The sequence below is a fragment of the Tachyglossus aculeatus genome, chromosome X1 (assembly GCF_015852505.1).
Source record: "Tachyglossus aculeatus isolate mTacAcu1 chromosome X1, mTacAcu1.pri, whole genome shotgun sequence".
Classification (NCBI taxonomy): domain Eukaryota; kingdom Metazoa; phylum Chordata; class Mammalia; order Monotremata; family Tachyglossidae; genus Tachyglossus; species Tachyglossus aculeatus.
The window spans coordinates 114,198,623-114,216,603 of record NC_052101.1 but is presented as its reverse complement, the minus strand read 5'-3'; the positions used below and the strand labels follow the sequence as shown (position 1 = coordinate 114,216,603).

At 47.0% G+C, this 17,981-nt stretch overlaps 1 protein-coding gene across 9 annotated transcripts in view; it reads right to left on the bottom strand.

The window, feature by feature from the left end:
- The window catches only part of SAFB2 (scaffold attachment factor B2), a 53,497-nt gene extending 35,530 nt beyond the window's left edge, over positions 1 to 17,967 (bottom strand). For 2 of the 9 annotated variants that reach the window (XR_005457320.1, XM_038771728.1), the window contains exons 1-10: positions 17,469 to 17,964; positions 15,597 to 15,684; positions 9,540 to 9,607; positions 9,244 to 9,450; positions 8,328 to 8,390; positions 7,394 to 7,421; positions 5,956 to 6,466; positions 5,491 to 5,540; positions 4,596 to 4,696; positions 3,417 to 3,566 (exon numbers count right to left, since the gene is read on the bottom strand). Coding sequence is in view for 8 of the 9 variants with exons in the window: in XM_038771728.1 (XP_038627656.1) it covers positions 3,417 to 3,566; positions 4,596 to 4,696; positions 5,491 to 5,540; positions 5,956 to 6,466; positions 7,394 to 7,421; positions 8,328 to 8,390; positions 9,244 to 9,450; positions 9,540 to 9,607; positions 15,597 to 15,684; positions 17,469 to 17,657 (1,455 nt within the window). In the remaining variant the exon portion in view is untranslated. Of the gene's footprint in view, positions 1 to 3,416; positions 3,567 to 4,595; positions 4,697 to 5,490; positions 5,541 to 5,955; positions 6,467 to 7,393; positions 7,422 to 8,327; positions 8,391 to 9,243; positions 9,451 to 9,539; positions 9,608 to 15,596; positions 15,685 to 16,130; positions 16,175 to 17,468 lie in introns of those variants that run through there. The other 7 variants (XM_038771727.1, XM_038771725.1, XM_038771729.1 and 4 more) reach the window with 6 other exon arrangements.
- Positions 17,968 to 17,981: the final 14 nt, after the last annotated feature.

Sequence of the window (17,981 nt, the reverse complement as noted above, 5' to 3'; positions counted from 1 at the left end):
AGGAAATATGCTGAAGGCAAGATGAAATTCCAGACTGTAAATCAGGTGAAAGATTGGAACTATTATGGCAAATTTGGGAGCTATCTTTGTGGTGAGCCAATAACAAGCTGCCTAACTAGTGACTGTTTGTGATCCCGCAAACAACAACAAGGAAGAGACTAGAGAAGGCACTGATACGCCCTACTTGAGACAGGTGATTGCTGGCCCGGGGGCGGGCAGAGCATGGAGGGAGGCATGGCCTTCTCTCCCTGCTCTACCCGGTAACGGTCCTGGACCAATCAATGACTGCCACATAAAGCCACAGCTGCAACGCCTAAGGCAGACAAAAGGTGGTCTTTTGAATAAAGAGGAGGCATGCAGAGGAAGCAAGCATTGAGGAAAAAAAGCACACAGGGCAGGAGCAGAAGCAGCAGCACACGGAAAGAACCAGCAGGAGAGCAGTACTCAAAAGCAGCAGAAGGCAGCAGCACTTGGAAGCAGAGAGGAAATAGTGTTTGGGGGAAACAGCGTACTGAGGAGGCTTGCAGCATCAGCGGTCCGTGTCGCCAGGAACGTCTCCCAACCTTCCACCACAGGATCGACAGAACGGACAGAACCTTTGACAAGCAGACTGGTATTGGACCCTTGGTGGAGCAGGGTGAGTGTGTGCATATGTGTCACTCCCTTGCACATTGGTAAAACTAAGTAAAAAACTTTCCACGGTAACCTTGGTGGTCAATGGTGTGGTTTGACTCTATAACGATAATAATAATGATGGTATCTGTTAAGCGTTTACTATGTGCCAATCACTATTCTAAGCGCTGGGGTAGATACAAGGTCATCAGGTTGTCCCACGTGGGGCTCACAGTCTCAATCCCCATTTTACAGATGAGGTAACTGGGGCATAGAGAAGTTAAGTGACTTGCCCAAAGTCACATAGCAGACAAGTGGTAGAGGCAGGATTAGAACCCACAACCTGACTCCCAAGCCTATGCTCTTGCCACCAGGCCATGCTGCTTACTCTACTATGTGTCCCTGAGGTTCCCCCGGTCTAGGAAAGTCCTGGTTGGTACGAGGCGGAGGTTCATGACAATCTTCAGAGAGGTCGAGGTATGTGAGCAGAGAAGACCCCAGGGAGACTGTACAGTAAGAAGAATAATAGACCCTATAGGGAACCAGGTGGGATACCCAAATTTAGACTATAACGGTAATATTCATAGTGGTATTTGTTAAGTGCTAACTATATGCTAAGCACTGGGGTAGATGCAGGATCATCAGGTCAAACATGGTCCCCGTATCACATGAGGTGCACAATCTAAGTAGGATGGAGAACAGGTATTGAATGCCCGCTTTACAGATAAGGAAACTAAGGCAGCGAGAATTCGACTTAGTCATGGTCACAGAGCAGCTAAGTGGCAAAGCCCAGATAACCCAGGTCTCCTGACTCCCAGTTATGTGCTATATCCACCGGGCTCTGCTGCTTTTCATGATGAGAGGGGCAGAAGAGCCAGCAAAGGAGGCTACGGAGCTGAAAGCGGGAGAATAATAATAATAAAAATATTAATAACTGTGGTACTTGTTAACCTCTTACTATATGCCAAGCACTGTACTATGCACTGGGATGGGCACAAAATCATCAGGTCCCATATAGTGCTCCCAGGAAGGTATCGAATCCCCACTTTACCGATGAGGGAACCGAGGCCCAGAGAAGTGACTTGCCCAAGGTCACACAGCAGGCAAGTAGCAGAGGCAGAATTAGAACCCAGGTCCTCTGACTCTTAGGCCCTTGCGCTTTTCACTAGGCCACACAGCTTAGGTCGGCAAAACCAAAATCGGATACCACCCCTAGGATGACAGAGGCAGTGTCAGAGGCAGCCAAAAGACGATTCGGGCAGAATAGACCCCTAGTAAATTTGGCTAAGAGGAGGGTCTTGGAGGGGGCAGTTTCAATGGAGTGGAGGGGGCACAAACAAGACTGAAGTCAAGAAGACAATGGAAGAAAGGAAATGAAGGTGGCAGTTCTATATATCCAGTTGAAGGACTTTGGAAAGGAATGGAAGTACATGGATGGGGGGTAACAACAGTAAATGCTTAATGCCATGCATTAAGCACCGTGGTTAGGAACAAGATAATTGTATCAGTCGCAGTCACTGTTCCACACAGGGTTCAATCTTCAGGGGGATCCAAAGGGCGGCTTCTTTCATACAGGAAACCCGAATATGTTTGAAGGCAGGGGGAAAGGAGCCAGCAGAGAGTGAAAGTGACATACTGAAGATAGCAGTACGGAAGCAAAACAGGGTGGGCTCAGGGGTTTAGAGGTGAGATAGGGAAAATCTGGAGATGAGGTGAGAGGCAGCTGGGAAGGAGGAGAATATAAACACTTGAAGAGCATTAAAGATGCCAAGTGAGAGACTTGGAGAAGTTCACGCTTGATGGTTTCTCTTTTACCAATAAAACAGTTGTAAAGGTCAGCAGAAGTTAAAAAAAAAAGGAGTTTTAAAGGACTGGAACAGTTGGAGAAGCAGTATGGCGTAGTGGATAGAGCCTGTGCCTGGGAGTCAAAAGAACATAGGTTCTAATCCCGGCTCTGCCACTCGTCTGCTATGTGACCTTGGGCAAGTCACCTCACTTCTCTGGGCCTCAGCTCCCTCATCTGCAAAATGGGGATTTGAGACTGTGAGCTCCATCTGGCCAAAGAAGCAGTGTGGTTCAGTGGAAAGGGCCCAGGCTTTGGAGTCACAGGTCATGGGTTTGAATCCCAGCTCCGCCACATGCCTGCTGTGTGACCTTGGGCGAGTCACTTAACTTCTCTGAGCCTCAGTTCCCTCATCTGTAAAATGGGGATGAAGACTGTGAGCCCCCCGTGGGACAACCTGATCACTTTGTAACCTCCCCAGCACTTAGAACAGTGCTTTGCATATAGTAAGCGCTTAATAAATGCCATCATTATTATTATTATGTGGGACAGGAACTGTGTCCAACCGGATTTGCTTGTTATCTACCCCAGTGCTTAGTACAGTGCCTGGCACATAGTAAGTGCTTAACAACTACCATCATCATTATTACTGATGGGGGCTATAAGAGTGGCAGTCAACAAGGGAGATACAGTACTGTTGCCGAGCAGAACAGGCTGAGTTATAGCAGGCTAGGGTGGGGTTGAAGTGGTAGCTGGGGGCCCAGTGTCTGGATTTCTGCCACCTGCATTCAGCAGAGGGAGCACGGTAGGGGTAAGTGGTGCATGAGCAATGGGAGGTAGCAGGGGCATGAGGTGGAAAGAGAGTTGAGGGGGCAGAGAGGACAAGTGAAGCCAGAGTGTGGCCCAAGCCCTCTGCCACTGACCTTGATGTGGCCTTCTGGTCAAAGGCTTTGACAGGCCGTTTTGTTTTTTTTTCCAAATGCATGAGGCTTATGATACCAGTTAAATTATTGTCACTCACTTTTTCGACAGAAATCATCCTCCCGTGTAATTCAGTTCGGTGGAGGTGACCGATGCATTTTGTCGCTTCCTCGGATGTAGACATTGTTACAAAACCGTAACATCGAGCCCCGGGACTGCGAGCATTAGTCACCACTTTAGCTCCAACCACCTTTGAGGGCAAAAACCATGTTATTCTCTCATACACACTAGCACCTAGTACATAGAAGGCCCTGCTGAATTCATTTCAACAGATTCCAACTCCATAAACTTGCTATAACTATGATACCAAAATGACCCAATTATCACTCTCTGAAATCACTTTGCCCCTCAAGCAAATTTCCTTCAATTAATCAATCCCATGTGAGCCAATTGGGATTTTCCACCTGGAGAAATACAAATACAAATTGAAAATGACTCATGTAAAGCTGCAAGCAATATTTCAGTATGCATAACATCCAAGCAACATGGCGTAGTGGGAAGCAGCATAGTGTAGTAAATAGAGTACAAGCCTGGGAGTCAGAAGGTCATGGGTTCTGATCTCAGCTCTGCCACTTGCCTGCTGTGTGACCTCGGGCAAGTCACTTGTCTGTGCCTCAGTTACCTCATCTGTAAAATGGGGATTGAGACTGGGAGCCCCACGGAGGACAGAGACTGGGTCCAACCCAATTTGCTTGTATTCACCCCAGCGCTTAGTACAGTGCCTGGCACACAGTTAGCACTTAAACACCAGAATTATTACTGTTATTATCCAAGGTGGCTTAGCGACATAGCAAAACTTCAGTCAACTTTGAATTGAGCCGGACTCATCTGTCCACAGCTCCCAACCTACATTTAGGAGCTACAGGGAAGAGTTACCACTTTTCCCCCTCTTCACCCACTGCTGATTTGCAAATTGAAGTTCTAGGGTTCTCAAATTATTTTTCCTGGGAAATGAGAGCAATGTCAGAATATCCTAGAATGCTAAGAAACAGCGCCCCAAATGAATTTGTCCTATATTTTAGTTCCACTGCTTACCTAACAGAAGTTATAATGGATTCTAGACTGTGAGCCCGCTGTTGGGTAGGGACCCATCTCTATATGTTGCCAACTTGTACTTCCCAAGCGCTTAGTACAGTGCTCTGCACACAGTAAGTGCTCAATAAATACGATTAAATGAATGAATGAATGAATGATTGCTGGGTAACATTGAAAAGATTACCTTTCCATATTTGCTGAAAAGATTCTTCAAATCTGTAGCTCTAGTAGTTGAAGAAAGTCCACTAACCCACAAATTTCTACCAGAACTGCTACTAGTGCGACCTAATTCAAAAGAAATATCATTACCGCTTTAATAGAGAAGCTTACAATGAACAGCAATCGTTCTAGAAACCCCAATCCTTTCTAAGAACCCACTGTTGAAGTCTAAGTATCACTTCCACTGAGTGAAATTCCTAGCTAGTTGCCAAATATTTAAGATACCAAAACAAATCTAAATAGCGGTAACACATTTCTTCAGTTTTAGACAGGTACGTATTACTAAAAGCAATGCATATTACATAAAACCACATTTGCCTTTCATTAAACTCAGCCACAGGATTCCCTTGGAATATTCTTCCCAAATTTGCTCTATTGCCAAAAATATTTTAAATTGAACAGAGCACACTCAAAATGTAAAAGATTCTAAAAAAATCACACTGTTAGCTCAGCAAACACCAAGTTTGATAAATGATGCATATTAAGTAAACAGGTATGAGATGAAAAGGCTTTGCAGCTTACAAAATTACCTCTCATCATCCCAGAGAGGAAGTGTAATAACTTCCAACAAGATGAAAAAACACTTTGTGGGCAATCAAATTTCCCCACATGCCAGAACTTGATGGTTCATTACAATCCTGAGAAACTCATCCCGAGAGAGTCACTGTTACAGCTTCAAATATAAAACTTCTTACAATGACAAATTAATTTTTCAATGAAGCTCGTCTGCTTTTTCATTGAGACTATCCTTTGTAAAAATTGGCTACAGAATCATATTTGAGACCATCACAAATTAAAAAACCCATTATCTCGACCAAGAAACCAAAATTAGACAGCTGTTCTATAGGCTGAAATCATACCTTTCTCCTCCTTTGAGACCGCTTTTGCATCCGGACCGTCATCAACAGAGCTAAAGACAAAAGTTAACGTTACTTAACGAGGAAGAACCAAAAACAGAAACTAACTCAAAAGTATGGTATGTGCTAAAACTGAATACCTACCAGAAAATTAGTTCTGGAAAGAAAAACACCTGCAAACTTGGATAGGAAATCTGACAAAAATATGTCAGGTTCTTAAATTGTCAATTCTGGTTGGCTGAAGGCAACAATTAAGAACGATTTTAAGAAAACAACCGTGGTAGGTTGGGAAAAGGAAAGAAATCGTATCATCCGTTAAAAGTACACAAAGAGAAATGAAACATTCTTTAGGAGTAAGCTACAATTTCATCGGTCGGGCCGGCCAATTGAAGAAAACAGCTTATGTGTGTCATTAAATGACCAATGAAAAAAGGATAGCATCTGGTCTAGAACGGAGAAAAAACAAACCTCATTTTCTGATCACCGCCCTCATTGGTAGAGGACTCTTTAGTTGCGGGGGAGTCTTCTTGGCTAGCTTCATCTTCTGTTTTCTTAGAGTCTTCTTGGCAATCTTTGGTTTCAGGGCTGGAGTCTCTCTCCACTGCTTCCTGGGCTTCGCCACCAGAGGAGGCTTCTGCATTTTCTGACGCTTTGCTACCCTGATCCATTGGGCTTTCTACCACTAAAGTGTCAGAGTCCATTTTCTCTTCGTCTAACGCCTGCTCGCTTGTCTCCCCTTTCTCTACCCCTAAGGGCTTTTCGGCCTTCCTCGCCATGGCTTGTGTTGACTCGCCGTCCAAGTCAAAAACCTCCTCCTCAGAATGGCTGGCGGCTAATTCGTCCTCTTCCTCCAGGAACTTTAGGACCGGCCCCTCGTTACTTGCGTCCTGGGCACTTGGCCGCTCCAGTTCAGAAGCTTCTTCTTTAAGTGGGTCACATTTACAAGTTTCCCCCAAAATGCCGAGTATTTTCTCATTTTCTACGGATTTAACAGGAATAGAATGGCACAAGGTTTAATGACCAGGGAAATACAGCAATCACATATGTGGAACTGGCAATGGCTGCCACACTAAACCGAAGAGAACCACTAGTTACACAGAGATTGGAAAACCCTGCACACAAACTTACACTTCAACTCCTTCAGCTACCTGCTGCATGCTAACACACTGGTATCCTCAGCCTCAACGCTACAGGGAAGAGAAAAGGCCCCCAGAGATTTAACCCCAAAACACCTTCTGGCTGAGTCTTGATGGTCTTCGGTCTTTCGTCGCTTAACCGCTGGCTCTTCAAACTTAGCTTCCAAAGTCCCAGATGCTTAAATGAACACATCACCATTCACTGACAGTTCAATTTCCAACTTCTTTCAATTCTGTGTAACAGAACAGTCCAATAGGAAAACCGGAAAAATCTTCTAATGATGAAGAGGGATGTTTGCAGTCCAGAAAGTGAACCACGTCTGTTCGGAATTGTCATGAAGGAATGCTTTTTTTCCTCTTCTGGAATCCAGTTACTTCTTGGGTTTCAAATTGAGTTCCCTACCACAGCTTTAGACTGCCTGTCCTGCTTTACTCAATATTACAGAATAATGATACTGCACAGTATCACAAGATCTGTTTCATGGGTTTAAAGCATCACCTTTTGAAACTCAGGTAAACTCTTTCAAGGTCAGTTGAGAGAATTTATTTGGGTAAGCAGGTGAAAACTGTACTTTAATGCCATAAAAAAGACTTTAAATGACTAAAACACCACTTCCACAGATCTAGTGATAATGACTGGGTTTCCAATCTCTGATCCTTGAATGATCTGGATTGTCCACCATTTAAAATAACCACACAATAAATAAAGGTGCCAAAATGATTAGTGGAAATTTGTCGGTCACAGCTACTGAGTTACTATTTAACAGTACCTGGCTCCAAAGGCTGATCTTCAAAATCCTGCAAGCAAAAACCAAAAAACAGGACACTGAGGATAACTTGTTACGGACATTTTTCACATGCAAGACATGACCTTGGATTTGGATTTATAGTCTTGTTTCTCTAACATCTCAATGCTTCCAGGAATTGGGAATTTAAAGTTAACTTTAGGGCTTCAACACTCCCTCTCCAAGTCATTTACCCACTCTTTTGTGCTCATTATTTATACGTCCATTCAATTTATCTATTTTGACAATGCTACGAATATTTTCGTTTTCTCCTCCCCACTAAAGGAGAAGCAGCGTGATCCAGTGCTGAGAGTCAGAAGGACCTGGGTTCTAATCCCAGCTCCCCCACTTGTCTGCTGTGTGACTTTCAGCAAATCACTTCTTTTGTAATTCTGAAGCACTTCTCTGTGCCTCAGTTACCTCTCACCTGTAAAATACAGATTAAGACTTGAGCTCTGTGTGGGACATGGACTGTGTCCAACCAGATTAGTTTTCATCTATCCCAGCAGTTAGCACAGTGCCTGGCACATAGTAAGCACTTAAATACCATTAAAAAAAAAATTAGCATGTAAGCTCCTTGTGGGCAGAGAACATGTCACCTCACTGCTCTGTCCTTCCTAAGAGTCTAGCTCACTGCACTGCACCAAGCAGACATTCAATAAGTACTTCAGGAAATATTAAATTATACGTTAGCAATCACCAAAAAACTTGGACAACTAAAAGTAGGGGTGCTGGTGGAAATTTTTTTTATAAAAATCCTCTAAACTCCCCTGGGGGAGGGGGAAAATATAATTATTGTCCTATATTAACACATTTATGAGTGCCTGAAACATTTAACATAGTCACATTAAAGTTAAATATATTAGCCCAAACTAAACCTTAACCAAAAACTCACTAGTCATAAAAGATAACAATTTACCTGTATTACAATGACATCAGGTGATGAAGCATCTAAACTGTTTTCAAGTCCTTCCTCGTCCACCTAAAAGATGAAATGGAAAATTACTTCATCTCACACAAAGACTCTTCTGTCAACAGGCAGAAAAAGAGACACATTCTGTAAGGGAAAGTGACCAGTACATCTGACTGCTTGCCAAGAAGCAAAAATGTAACCAATATTTCACATGTTCCTGTAGAATTCTTGAAGCAAAGTTTTAAAAAGAAATCATTCCTTTTCTATCTTCTCCCCTTAAAGATTTTTTAAAAAAATACTGTCACAACACACCAAATTTACAAGTGTTTTTTTTTCTTAGCTTTCTTTTTATTTAAAACATGGTCATCATGCATTAGTTGGACTTATGGACATCTGCTAAGAAAAATGACCCAGAAAAATGTCAGAAGTTAACTATATCTTTCAATATACAAAATGTCTAAAACATTTTCCACCCTTTTCTGTTTCTAGCAAGAGCTGGAAACTACCACCTCAGGACCTGAGAGAATAGAAGCAAAGTACCAAAAGTTGCAAACACAAAAATGTGCTTACAAAACATATGGGAGAGGAGGAAGCTAAACCCAAGTGAAACTGTTCCAATTCCAAACTGCATGAACTTGGAGTGTCACTTTGACCTCTCCACCTAAATAAACCCTGACTGTAGGGTGGGAAACTGATCGTGAAAATTGATTATCTGACACAGTATTCAACAGTTGCTAGGCTCTACAAATACTTGGATGAACACAACCACCATAGCAGTACTTTGACTCTCAAATTACCTGCCCATTATCTGATCAGTTGCTAAAAAACAGTGGTTTCACACATATAAAATTAAATAATCCAGGGAGGTGCCAGTAATTATATTAATTCTGGTACATTTTGGAGATATTTCCCAGTTACCTACAGCATGTTCCATAAGGTGATCTGGAAACTCTTTCATCTTTGCATCAGCGTTTTCTCTACAATCAGACAGCGAGTCAAAAATGTTATCAGCACTGTACTCCTCTCCGCAACCTAAAGCACTGCCGTTATCTATTTCAGCTTCATCTAATACACTAATATCCATCATGTCGATATCCTGCAAGTTATCCAAACTTGCTTCAACATCCTCCTGTCAAAAAGGAAAAGACCATACGTTACAGTTATAGGGGCTAGGATCACAGAACTATAAAATCGCCCCTGCAGCATGTCCAGACATACCTGCCCGTCTCCAGAATCCTCCTCTAGTCCATTATCTTCAGCCCCATCCTCTTCCGGCTTCCGACCTACTAAGAGCACATGAACGCATTGCCAGGTAGGTTCATCAGAATAATTGTTCCTTGCAAAGCTTTAGTAAGCTCTTTGGGGGAGAGGAATGTGCCCCTTTGTTATTCTGCACTGCACTTCCCAAACACCTACTAGAGTATGCCGCTGAATAAATGCTACTTCTTACATTTCACCTTATTCTATCAATTCATTCCCAACCCATCGGTCAACATCAAGCTACAAGGTTGCAAATAGGACTGGATCGCTTGGCCAGAAGACTCCTACTCGCTTAGGTCAGTCTGTTTCAATATTCTTTCTAAACCAGCTCACTAGAACAGCTCCAACCAGACATTATAAACAGCCTTCACCCCCAATACAACTGATTTCAATATTCCAGGAATGTTTGGGGAAGAAGGAGCAATGAAAGCAGAATCAGGAACTAAATGAAACAGCTGGAAGTGAACAAACTCAGTACCATGGTGTACTGAGTGTTTTTCCTATTTTCTGGGTTCTTTCTGTTTGTTTGGTTTTAACTGTGTATCTTCAGGAACACACACCACTGAAGGTAATGGTAAATTGACCATATTTCTCCCATTAATCCTACTGAAAAATCTGGTAAAAATGTAGAGAATTTAAGATATTTGCTTTTGGCACGAAGTCCCATCCAGTTTCGTCCCATCCCCCCGTCCATCCGTCCCCCCTTCTCCCCACCTGCCCCCAGCCCAATGAAAACAAAAGCTCGTTTTTGTTTAAAAAACAAAAACAACAGTATTTGTTAAGTGTTTACTACGTGCCAGGCCCTGTACTAAGCACTGCGGTAGATACAAGATAATCAGGTTGGACACAGTCCGTATCCCACATGGGGCTCACAGTCTTCATCCCCATTTTACAGGTAACAGGCACAGAAGTGAAGTGACTTGCCCGAGGTCACACAGCAGACAAGTGGCAGAGCCACCAGGTCCTGACTCCCAGGCCTGTGCTCTTTCCAATCTTCCTCTTAGTTGCTGGAATCTGTCCCAACTCTTTGATAAACTCCAGGTGACAATTTTGGAAATTCCTCTAAAATTTTAATCGCTAGCAATTGGGCCTAGTCTCAGTCAAATAAAAACTTAGATCTCACATGCGATCCAAGTTCAAAACTCCATCTGGTTCAAAACATTACATGGCTAATGAGATCAGGAAGGAGTCTCCCAAAAAGAGCTAAAGATTGACGTTTTGGTTAGGGTAGAGCAAAACTCAGACTCCCTATTCCTTCCAGGAAATATTTCTCCATTCCTTGTGATACCACTGTTGATAACTGAAAATCGTGTTTCTTTGCCAAATAATCTTGGATACAAACTAGAATGAGAATTGCCTGTACCACAAACATGTATTAATGACTAACTGCCTTTGGTCATTTACTTTGTGTACTACCTTTTCAGCGTCATCGGGAATGCAAAAGCAGTGCTCGCAAAATACTTGTACAGTCCCCAGGTGCTTAAACCAGTAGACTGTATTATATACTTCAGTCCTGCTACACCTCAACTTGCTAATTATCTTGGCTTCAAGTTACAAATTCCTTGAGAGTAGGGATTGGAATTGGCCATGGGTTCTAATCCCAGCTCCACCACTTGTGTGTTGTGTGACCTTCGGCAAGTCACTTCACTGGTCTGTGACTCAGTTACCTTATCTGTAGAATGGGGATTAAGACTGTGAGCCCCACATGGGACAGCCTGATTACTTTGTATCTACCCCAGTGCTTAGAACAGTGCTTAGCACAAAGTAAGCACTCAACAAATACCATATTTTTTTAACTAACCCTACTGTACTCTCCCAAGCGCTCAGTACAAGCACTTGGCACAGGGTAAGCACTTAATAAATACCAATGACTGATTATTTAGAATATTCTGAGATGCCACAATCGGTCTTATTATACTAAACCAGGCTTCCCTTCTCTCAGAGGTTTAAGCCAATCAAAACTGAATTTGCTCATTTAATCGCCTCTCACACTTCTAACATCTCTTCAATCGATCAATAATATTTATTCTTTGAGAGGGCTAACCTTCAGCCATCTGCCAGAACAGAAGCAGCCTCTCCTCCAACCTCACCCCACCAAGTTCCAATTGTCTCAGAAGTTACAATGGTTCCATTTTCAGCCTCTAAACCGGCAACTCATTGAGGGTAGGGAACATGTAAATAAATGGGGTTTGCTGAGTGCTTACTATGTGCACAGCACTGTACTAAACTGCTTGGAAGAATGGAATACAACAGAATTAGCTGACCTGTTCTCTACTAATTCTTAGAGTCTATAGCATTTACCGTTATAGTGGCAAGTGCTTAGTACAGTGCTCTGCACCCAGTAAGTGCTTGGTAAATATGACTGATTGACCCATTAATAGTATTTGAACACTTCCTCTGAGTGGGGCACTGCACCAAGCTCTTGGGAGAGTTCCACAGTTCTGGCAGACACAACCTTTACCCTCAGGTTTACCATCTAGCCAGCTTTCTCAGAGTAGATCAAAATGGTTTTTAGACATTAGTAACCTCATCCTGGATGGCGAGGGAATAAAAACTATTTGTCTACATTTTAACATCAGAAAAATGAGGCCTAAAAAGGCTAAGTCCCAAGGTCAGAGATAAGTAACTGGTAACTGAGAAACTGAAGGCCAGAGGGAGTTCCCATGAAATAAATTCCATTTAGGAAGAGAAAGATCTAGCAACAAAATTCAGAATTTGGGAAGGAACAGGACTTTTGGAAGGAATCTGTATAAAGCATCCAAATCGTTCGATGAGAGCATAAAAGGGCCCACTCACTGCAAAGCACTTTAAAGCACTCAATCACCTTGCCCCCTCCTACCTCAAACCTCGCTACTCACCTACTACAACCCAGCCTGTTGTCTGTCTCCCCCTTCTAGGCTGTGAGCCCATTGTTGAGTAGGGACCGCCTCTATATGTTGCTGACTTGTACTTCCCAAGCGCTTAGTACAGTGCTCTGCACACAGTAAGCGGTCAATAAATATGATTACTTGAATGCTAGCTAACCTTCTCACTGTACCTCACCACCAACCTCGAGGTCCACCTTCCTCATATCCGACAGATCCTCTCCCCCTTTCAAAGTTTTATTGAATAATAATAATAATAATAATGGCATTTGTTAAGCGCTTACTATGTGCAGAACACTGTTCTAAGCGCTGGGGGGGATACAAGGTGATCAAGTTGCCCTACGTGGGCTCACAATCTTAATCCCCATTTTGCAGATGAGGTAACTGAGGCTCAGAAGTGAAGTGACTTGCCCAAGGCCACACAGCAGACGTGTGGATGAGCTGGGATTCAAACCCGTGACCTCTGACTCCAAAGCCCGTGCTCTTTCCACCCGACTAATGCCCTCTTTTCCTTTTCTTCCACTCCCTTCACCCTGACTACATTGCCCCAACCCCCTCCGATCTGGCTTCCATCCCCTTCACTCCACAGAAACCTCCCTCTCAAAGATCACCAGTGATCTCCTTCTTGCCAATCCAACAGCCTCTACTCCATCTTAACCCTCTTCAACCTCTCAGCTGCCTTCGACACTGCTGACCACCCCCTCCTCCTGGAAACATTATCCAACCTTGACTTCACTGACACTGTCCTCTCCTGGTCCTCCTCTTACCTCTCTGGCCGTTCGCTCTCAATCTCCTTTGCGGGCTCCCCTTCTGCCTACCATGCCCTAATTGTGGGGGTCCCTCAAGGCTCAGTTCTGGGTCTCCTTCTATTCTCCATCTACACTCACTCCCTTGGAGAACTCATTCGCTCCCATGGCTTCAATGACCACCTCTATGTGGATGATAACCAAATCAACATCTCCAGCCCTGAGCTCTCTCCCTCTCTGTAGTCTCGCATTTCCTCCTGCCTTCAAGACACCTCTAACTGGATGTTCTCCTGAGACCCCAAGCTTAACATGTCCAAATCAGAACTCCTTATCTTCCCTCCCAAACCCCATCCTCCCCAATTTTCCCATCACTGTAGACGGCACCACTATCCTTCCTGTCTCACAAGCCCATAACCATGGCATTATCCTTGACTTCTCTCTCTCTATCAACCCACTTATTCAATCCATCACTAAATCCTGTCAGTCCCACCTTCACAACATCGCTAAAATCCGCCCTTTCCTCCCCAAACTACTAACACGTTAATCTAATCACTCATCCTATCCCACCTGGATTACTGGATCAGCCTCCTTGCTGACCTCACAGCCTCCCGCCGCTCCTCACTCCAGTCCACTTCGCTCTTCTGCCCAGATCATTTTTCCTCAAAATCAATCAATCGTATTTATTGAGCGCTTACTGTGTGCAGAGCACTGTACTAAGCGCTTGGGAAGTACAAGTCGGCAACACATAGAGACAGTCCCTACCCAACAAAACCAAACATACTAACAAAATAAAATAGAATAGATACGTACAAGATAGAGTAATAAATATGTACAAAAATATATACAGGTGCTGTGGGGAAGGGAAGGAGGTAAGATGGGGGGGGATGGAGAGGGGGACGAGGGGGAGAGAAAGGAAGGGGCTCAGTCTGGGAAGGCCTCCTAGAGGAGGTGAGCTCTCAGTAGGGCCTTGAAGGGAGGAAGAGAGCTAGCTTGGCAGATAGGCAGAGGGAGGGCATTCCAGGCCCGGGGGATGACGTGAGCCAGGGGTCGATGGCAGGACAGGCGAGAACGAGGCACGGTGAGGAGATTAGCGGCGGAGGAGCAAAGGGTGCGGGGTGGGCTGTAGAAGGAGAGAAGGGAGGTGAGGTAGGAGGGGGCGAGGTGATGGAGAGCCTTGAAGCCGAGGGTGAGGAGTTTCTGCCTGATGCGCAGATTAAATGTTCAGGACGTGTTTCCCCACTCTTCAAAAAAAACTCCAGTGGCTGTCCATCTTCCTCCACAAACAAAAACTCCTCGCCACTGGCTTTAAAGCACTCGATTACCTTGCCACTCTCCTACTACAATCCAGCCCGCACACTTTGCTCCTCTAATGCTAACCTCACTGTGCCCACATCCTGCCTCTGGCCATGAACGCCCTCCCTCCTCAAATTCGGCAATTACTCTCGCAGCCTTCAAAACTTTATTGAAGGCCCGTCTCCTCCACGAGGCCTTCCCTGACTAAATCCCTTTCCTCTTCTCCCACTCCCTTCTGCGTTCCCGACTTGCTCCCTTTATTCATCCTCCCTCCCAGGCCCACAGCACGTACGTATCTGTGATTTATTTATATTAATGTCCGTCTCCCCCCTACACTCTAAGCTTGTTGTGGGGCAGGGACTGTCTCTGTTTATTGTTGTATTGGACTCTCCCAAGTGCTTAGTACAGTGCTCTGCACACAGTAGGTGCTCAACAAAAACAACTGAATGAATGACTTGCTCCCTTTATTCATTCCTCCTCCCAGCACCACAGCACTTACATATCTCTAATTTCTTCACATTAATGTCTGCCTCCCCTTCTAGACTATAAGCTTGCTGTGGTCAAGGAATGTGTCTATTGTTATACTGTACTCTCTCAAGTGCTTAGCACAGCGCTCTGCACACAGTAAGTGCACAATAAATAAGACTGACTGACTGCAAAGAGTCCTGACTGCGACCTTCCACATGGCTAAAACTCTTCCCTACTGCTTCATGAGATTAAGAGGTATGGAAGAAGCAGCACTGACAATAATAGTAATTGTGGTAATTGTTAAGCACTTCCTATGTGTCCAGCACTGTACTAACCACTAAGGTAAATACAAGTTAATCAGGTCCCACATGGGGCTCAATCTAAATAGGAGGGAGAGCAGGTATTGAATCTCTATTTTGCAGATGAGAGAACTGAGAAGTTAAGTAACTTGGCCACGGTCACTCAGCAGACTAGTAGAAAAGGAGGTCAGGTCCTCCGACTCCCAAGCCCAAACTCTTTCCACTAGGCCACGCTGCTCGTGTGGGAAGAGCCGACAACCCCTGACTGTGAAGGGTTTACAAACTGTGTTCTACCTCCAGACTTCTAACAACAGCAGACTATATATGCCCTCCTCTCCCTCTTACCTTTACTGAATTTCTTTGAGGCTTTCTTGCTTGAGATGTCAGAACCAACCTCGATCTCATCGGGATTTCCCCCTTCTTCCTCAATCGCCTATGGAGAGAAATAAGTATCACAACCCAACTAAGCAGGGCATTTCTATTATGGTACCCCCTTCCAAGGTCCCTTCTTCCCAAGAGAGAGGACACGTCCCAGACACCTGGACAGAGAGAGAGCTACTCCACTGAGGTCTCTAGTCTAACCATCCCAGTTAATATTTCCCAGAGGGGCCTTAGGAAACCTGGTAAAGGAATCCCAGTTCATGATGGGAGTAACAACTGATTGAAGAGGACTTGAACCTCAAGGAAGGAGTCCCATGAAGATTCAGAAATAGAAAGGAAAGTCCTCTCAATGGGAGGTGGGGGTGTGTGAAGATGTTTCCCCACCAAATTACAGCTAGGTACAAGTGGCTGTGCCAGACCTCTGGAACTTAAGAGAAGGGGGTTGGGTAAGAATGCCAAAAAGGAAACGAAGAAAAGAGGGAGAAGAAGGGGATGAACCTTTTCAGGGCTCTTCTTTGGGGAAGGGGTTGGCCCCCATCCCAACTTCAGAACAGGTTATTGGGACACAGGAGGCGGCGGGCCCTGTACCCTGTCTAGGGCCTGGGGGGAGGGGGGGAGGCAGGGGGAAAGGGGGGAGGGGGGGATGTAGAGGGTGGGATGAGGGGGAAAGGGGGGCGGGGGGAAAGGGGGGCGGGGACGATGTCGAGGGTGGGATGAGGGGGAAAGGGGGGCGGAGGAGAAATGAGGGCGGGGGGGATGTCGAGGGTGGGAAGAGGGGGAAACGGGGGCGGTGGTGAAAGGGGGGTGGGGGGGATGTCGAGGGTGGGAAGAGGGGGAAAGGGGGGTGGTGGTGAAAGGGGGGTGGGGGGGATGTCGAGGGTGGGAAGAGGGGGAAAGGGGGGTGGTGGTGAAAGGGGGGCAGGGAGGATGTCGAGGGTGGGAAGAGGGGGAAAGGGAGGCGGGGGGGAGAGGGGAGCGGGGGGGATGTCGAGGGTGGGAAGAGGGGGAAAAGGGGGCGGGGGGGAGAGGGGAGCGGGGGGGATGTCGAGGGTGGGAAGAGGGGGAAAAGGGGGTGGGGGGGAGAGGGGGGCGGGGGGGATGTCGAGGGTGGGAAGAGGGGGAAAAGGGGGCGGGGGGGAGAGGGGGGCGGGGGGGATGTCGAGGGTGGGAAGAGGGGGAAAAGGGGGTGGGGGGGAGAGGGGAGCGGGGGGGATGTCGAGGGTGGGAAGTGGGGGAAAAGGGGGCGGGGGGGAGAGGGGAGCTGGGGGGATGTCGAGGGTGGGAAGTGGGGGAAAAGGGGGCGGGGGGGAGAGGGGAGCGGGGGGGATGTCGAGGGTGGGAAGTGGGGGAAAAGGGGGCGGGGGGGAGAGGGGAGCGGGGGGGGTGTCGAGGGTGGGAAGTGGGGGAAAAGGGGGCGGGGGGGAGAGGGGAGCGGGGGGGGTGTCGAGGGTGGGAAGTGGGGGAAAAGGGGGCGGGGGGGAGAGGGGAGCGGGGGGGATGTCGAGGGTGGGAAGTGGGGGAAAGGGGGGCGGGGGGGGATTGGCGGCGGGATGGGAGGGGCAAGTGGGGCGGTGGGGTGGAGTGTCCAGGGGGCCGGTGGGGTGGAGTGTCGGAGGACGAGGAAGGGGGCGGAGTGTTCGGGGCAGCCCGAGGGCGCCCCGAAAACCTGATCACAGCCTTGTGTACCCCCCTTCCCAACAGCGCGACGCCGCCTCTCGCGCGAAGGACTAGAACCTAACCGCCCCCACTGGGCCGGGTGCCAGGAGCCCGGCGGGGCGCGCGCTTCCTTCTTCCCGCCCCATTCCAACCGTCCTCCCCCCCCCCCCCGCGCGCCACCTTCTTCAGTCGTTCCATCAGAGCGCTCTTGTTGCCGCCACTGTCCAGGTTCCGCTTCTTTAGCTCTGCCCGGAGGTCGATGACCCGCAAGTCGCACAGCCGCCGGGCGCCGGGCTCGGAGGGGGCGAAGAGGAGGCAAGCCGTGCCAGGACCCGGGTCGCCCAACGCCCCTGCCAGCGCCTCCGCCATCCCTGGGGGGAAGGAACCCAAACCCCCGCGCGCGTTCGCTCGCTCGCTCGCTTTCTCTCACACGCTCTCGCCGCAGCTAGCGGCTGGAGGTGGCTCCCGGTACAAAATGGCGCCCGCTCGTGAGGCAAACGCACTCCTGTTACCCTTACTGCCCCCTTTCCGACTACGTGCATGCACTTCCCCGCCCTTTTGTGAATGCGCACGCATGTTCCGCCGGCCCCTCGCTGACTACCGTGGCCCGGGCCCTCCTCTCCCCGTGCTTCTCCCGGGACTCTCGGCCGAGAAGGGCGACGCGCAAGCGCACTTCTGTTCGCGGCGGGAATG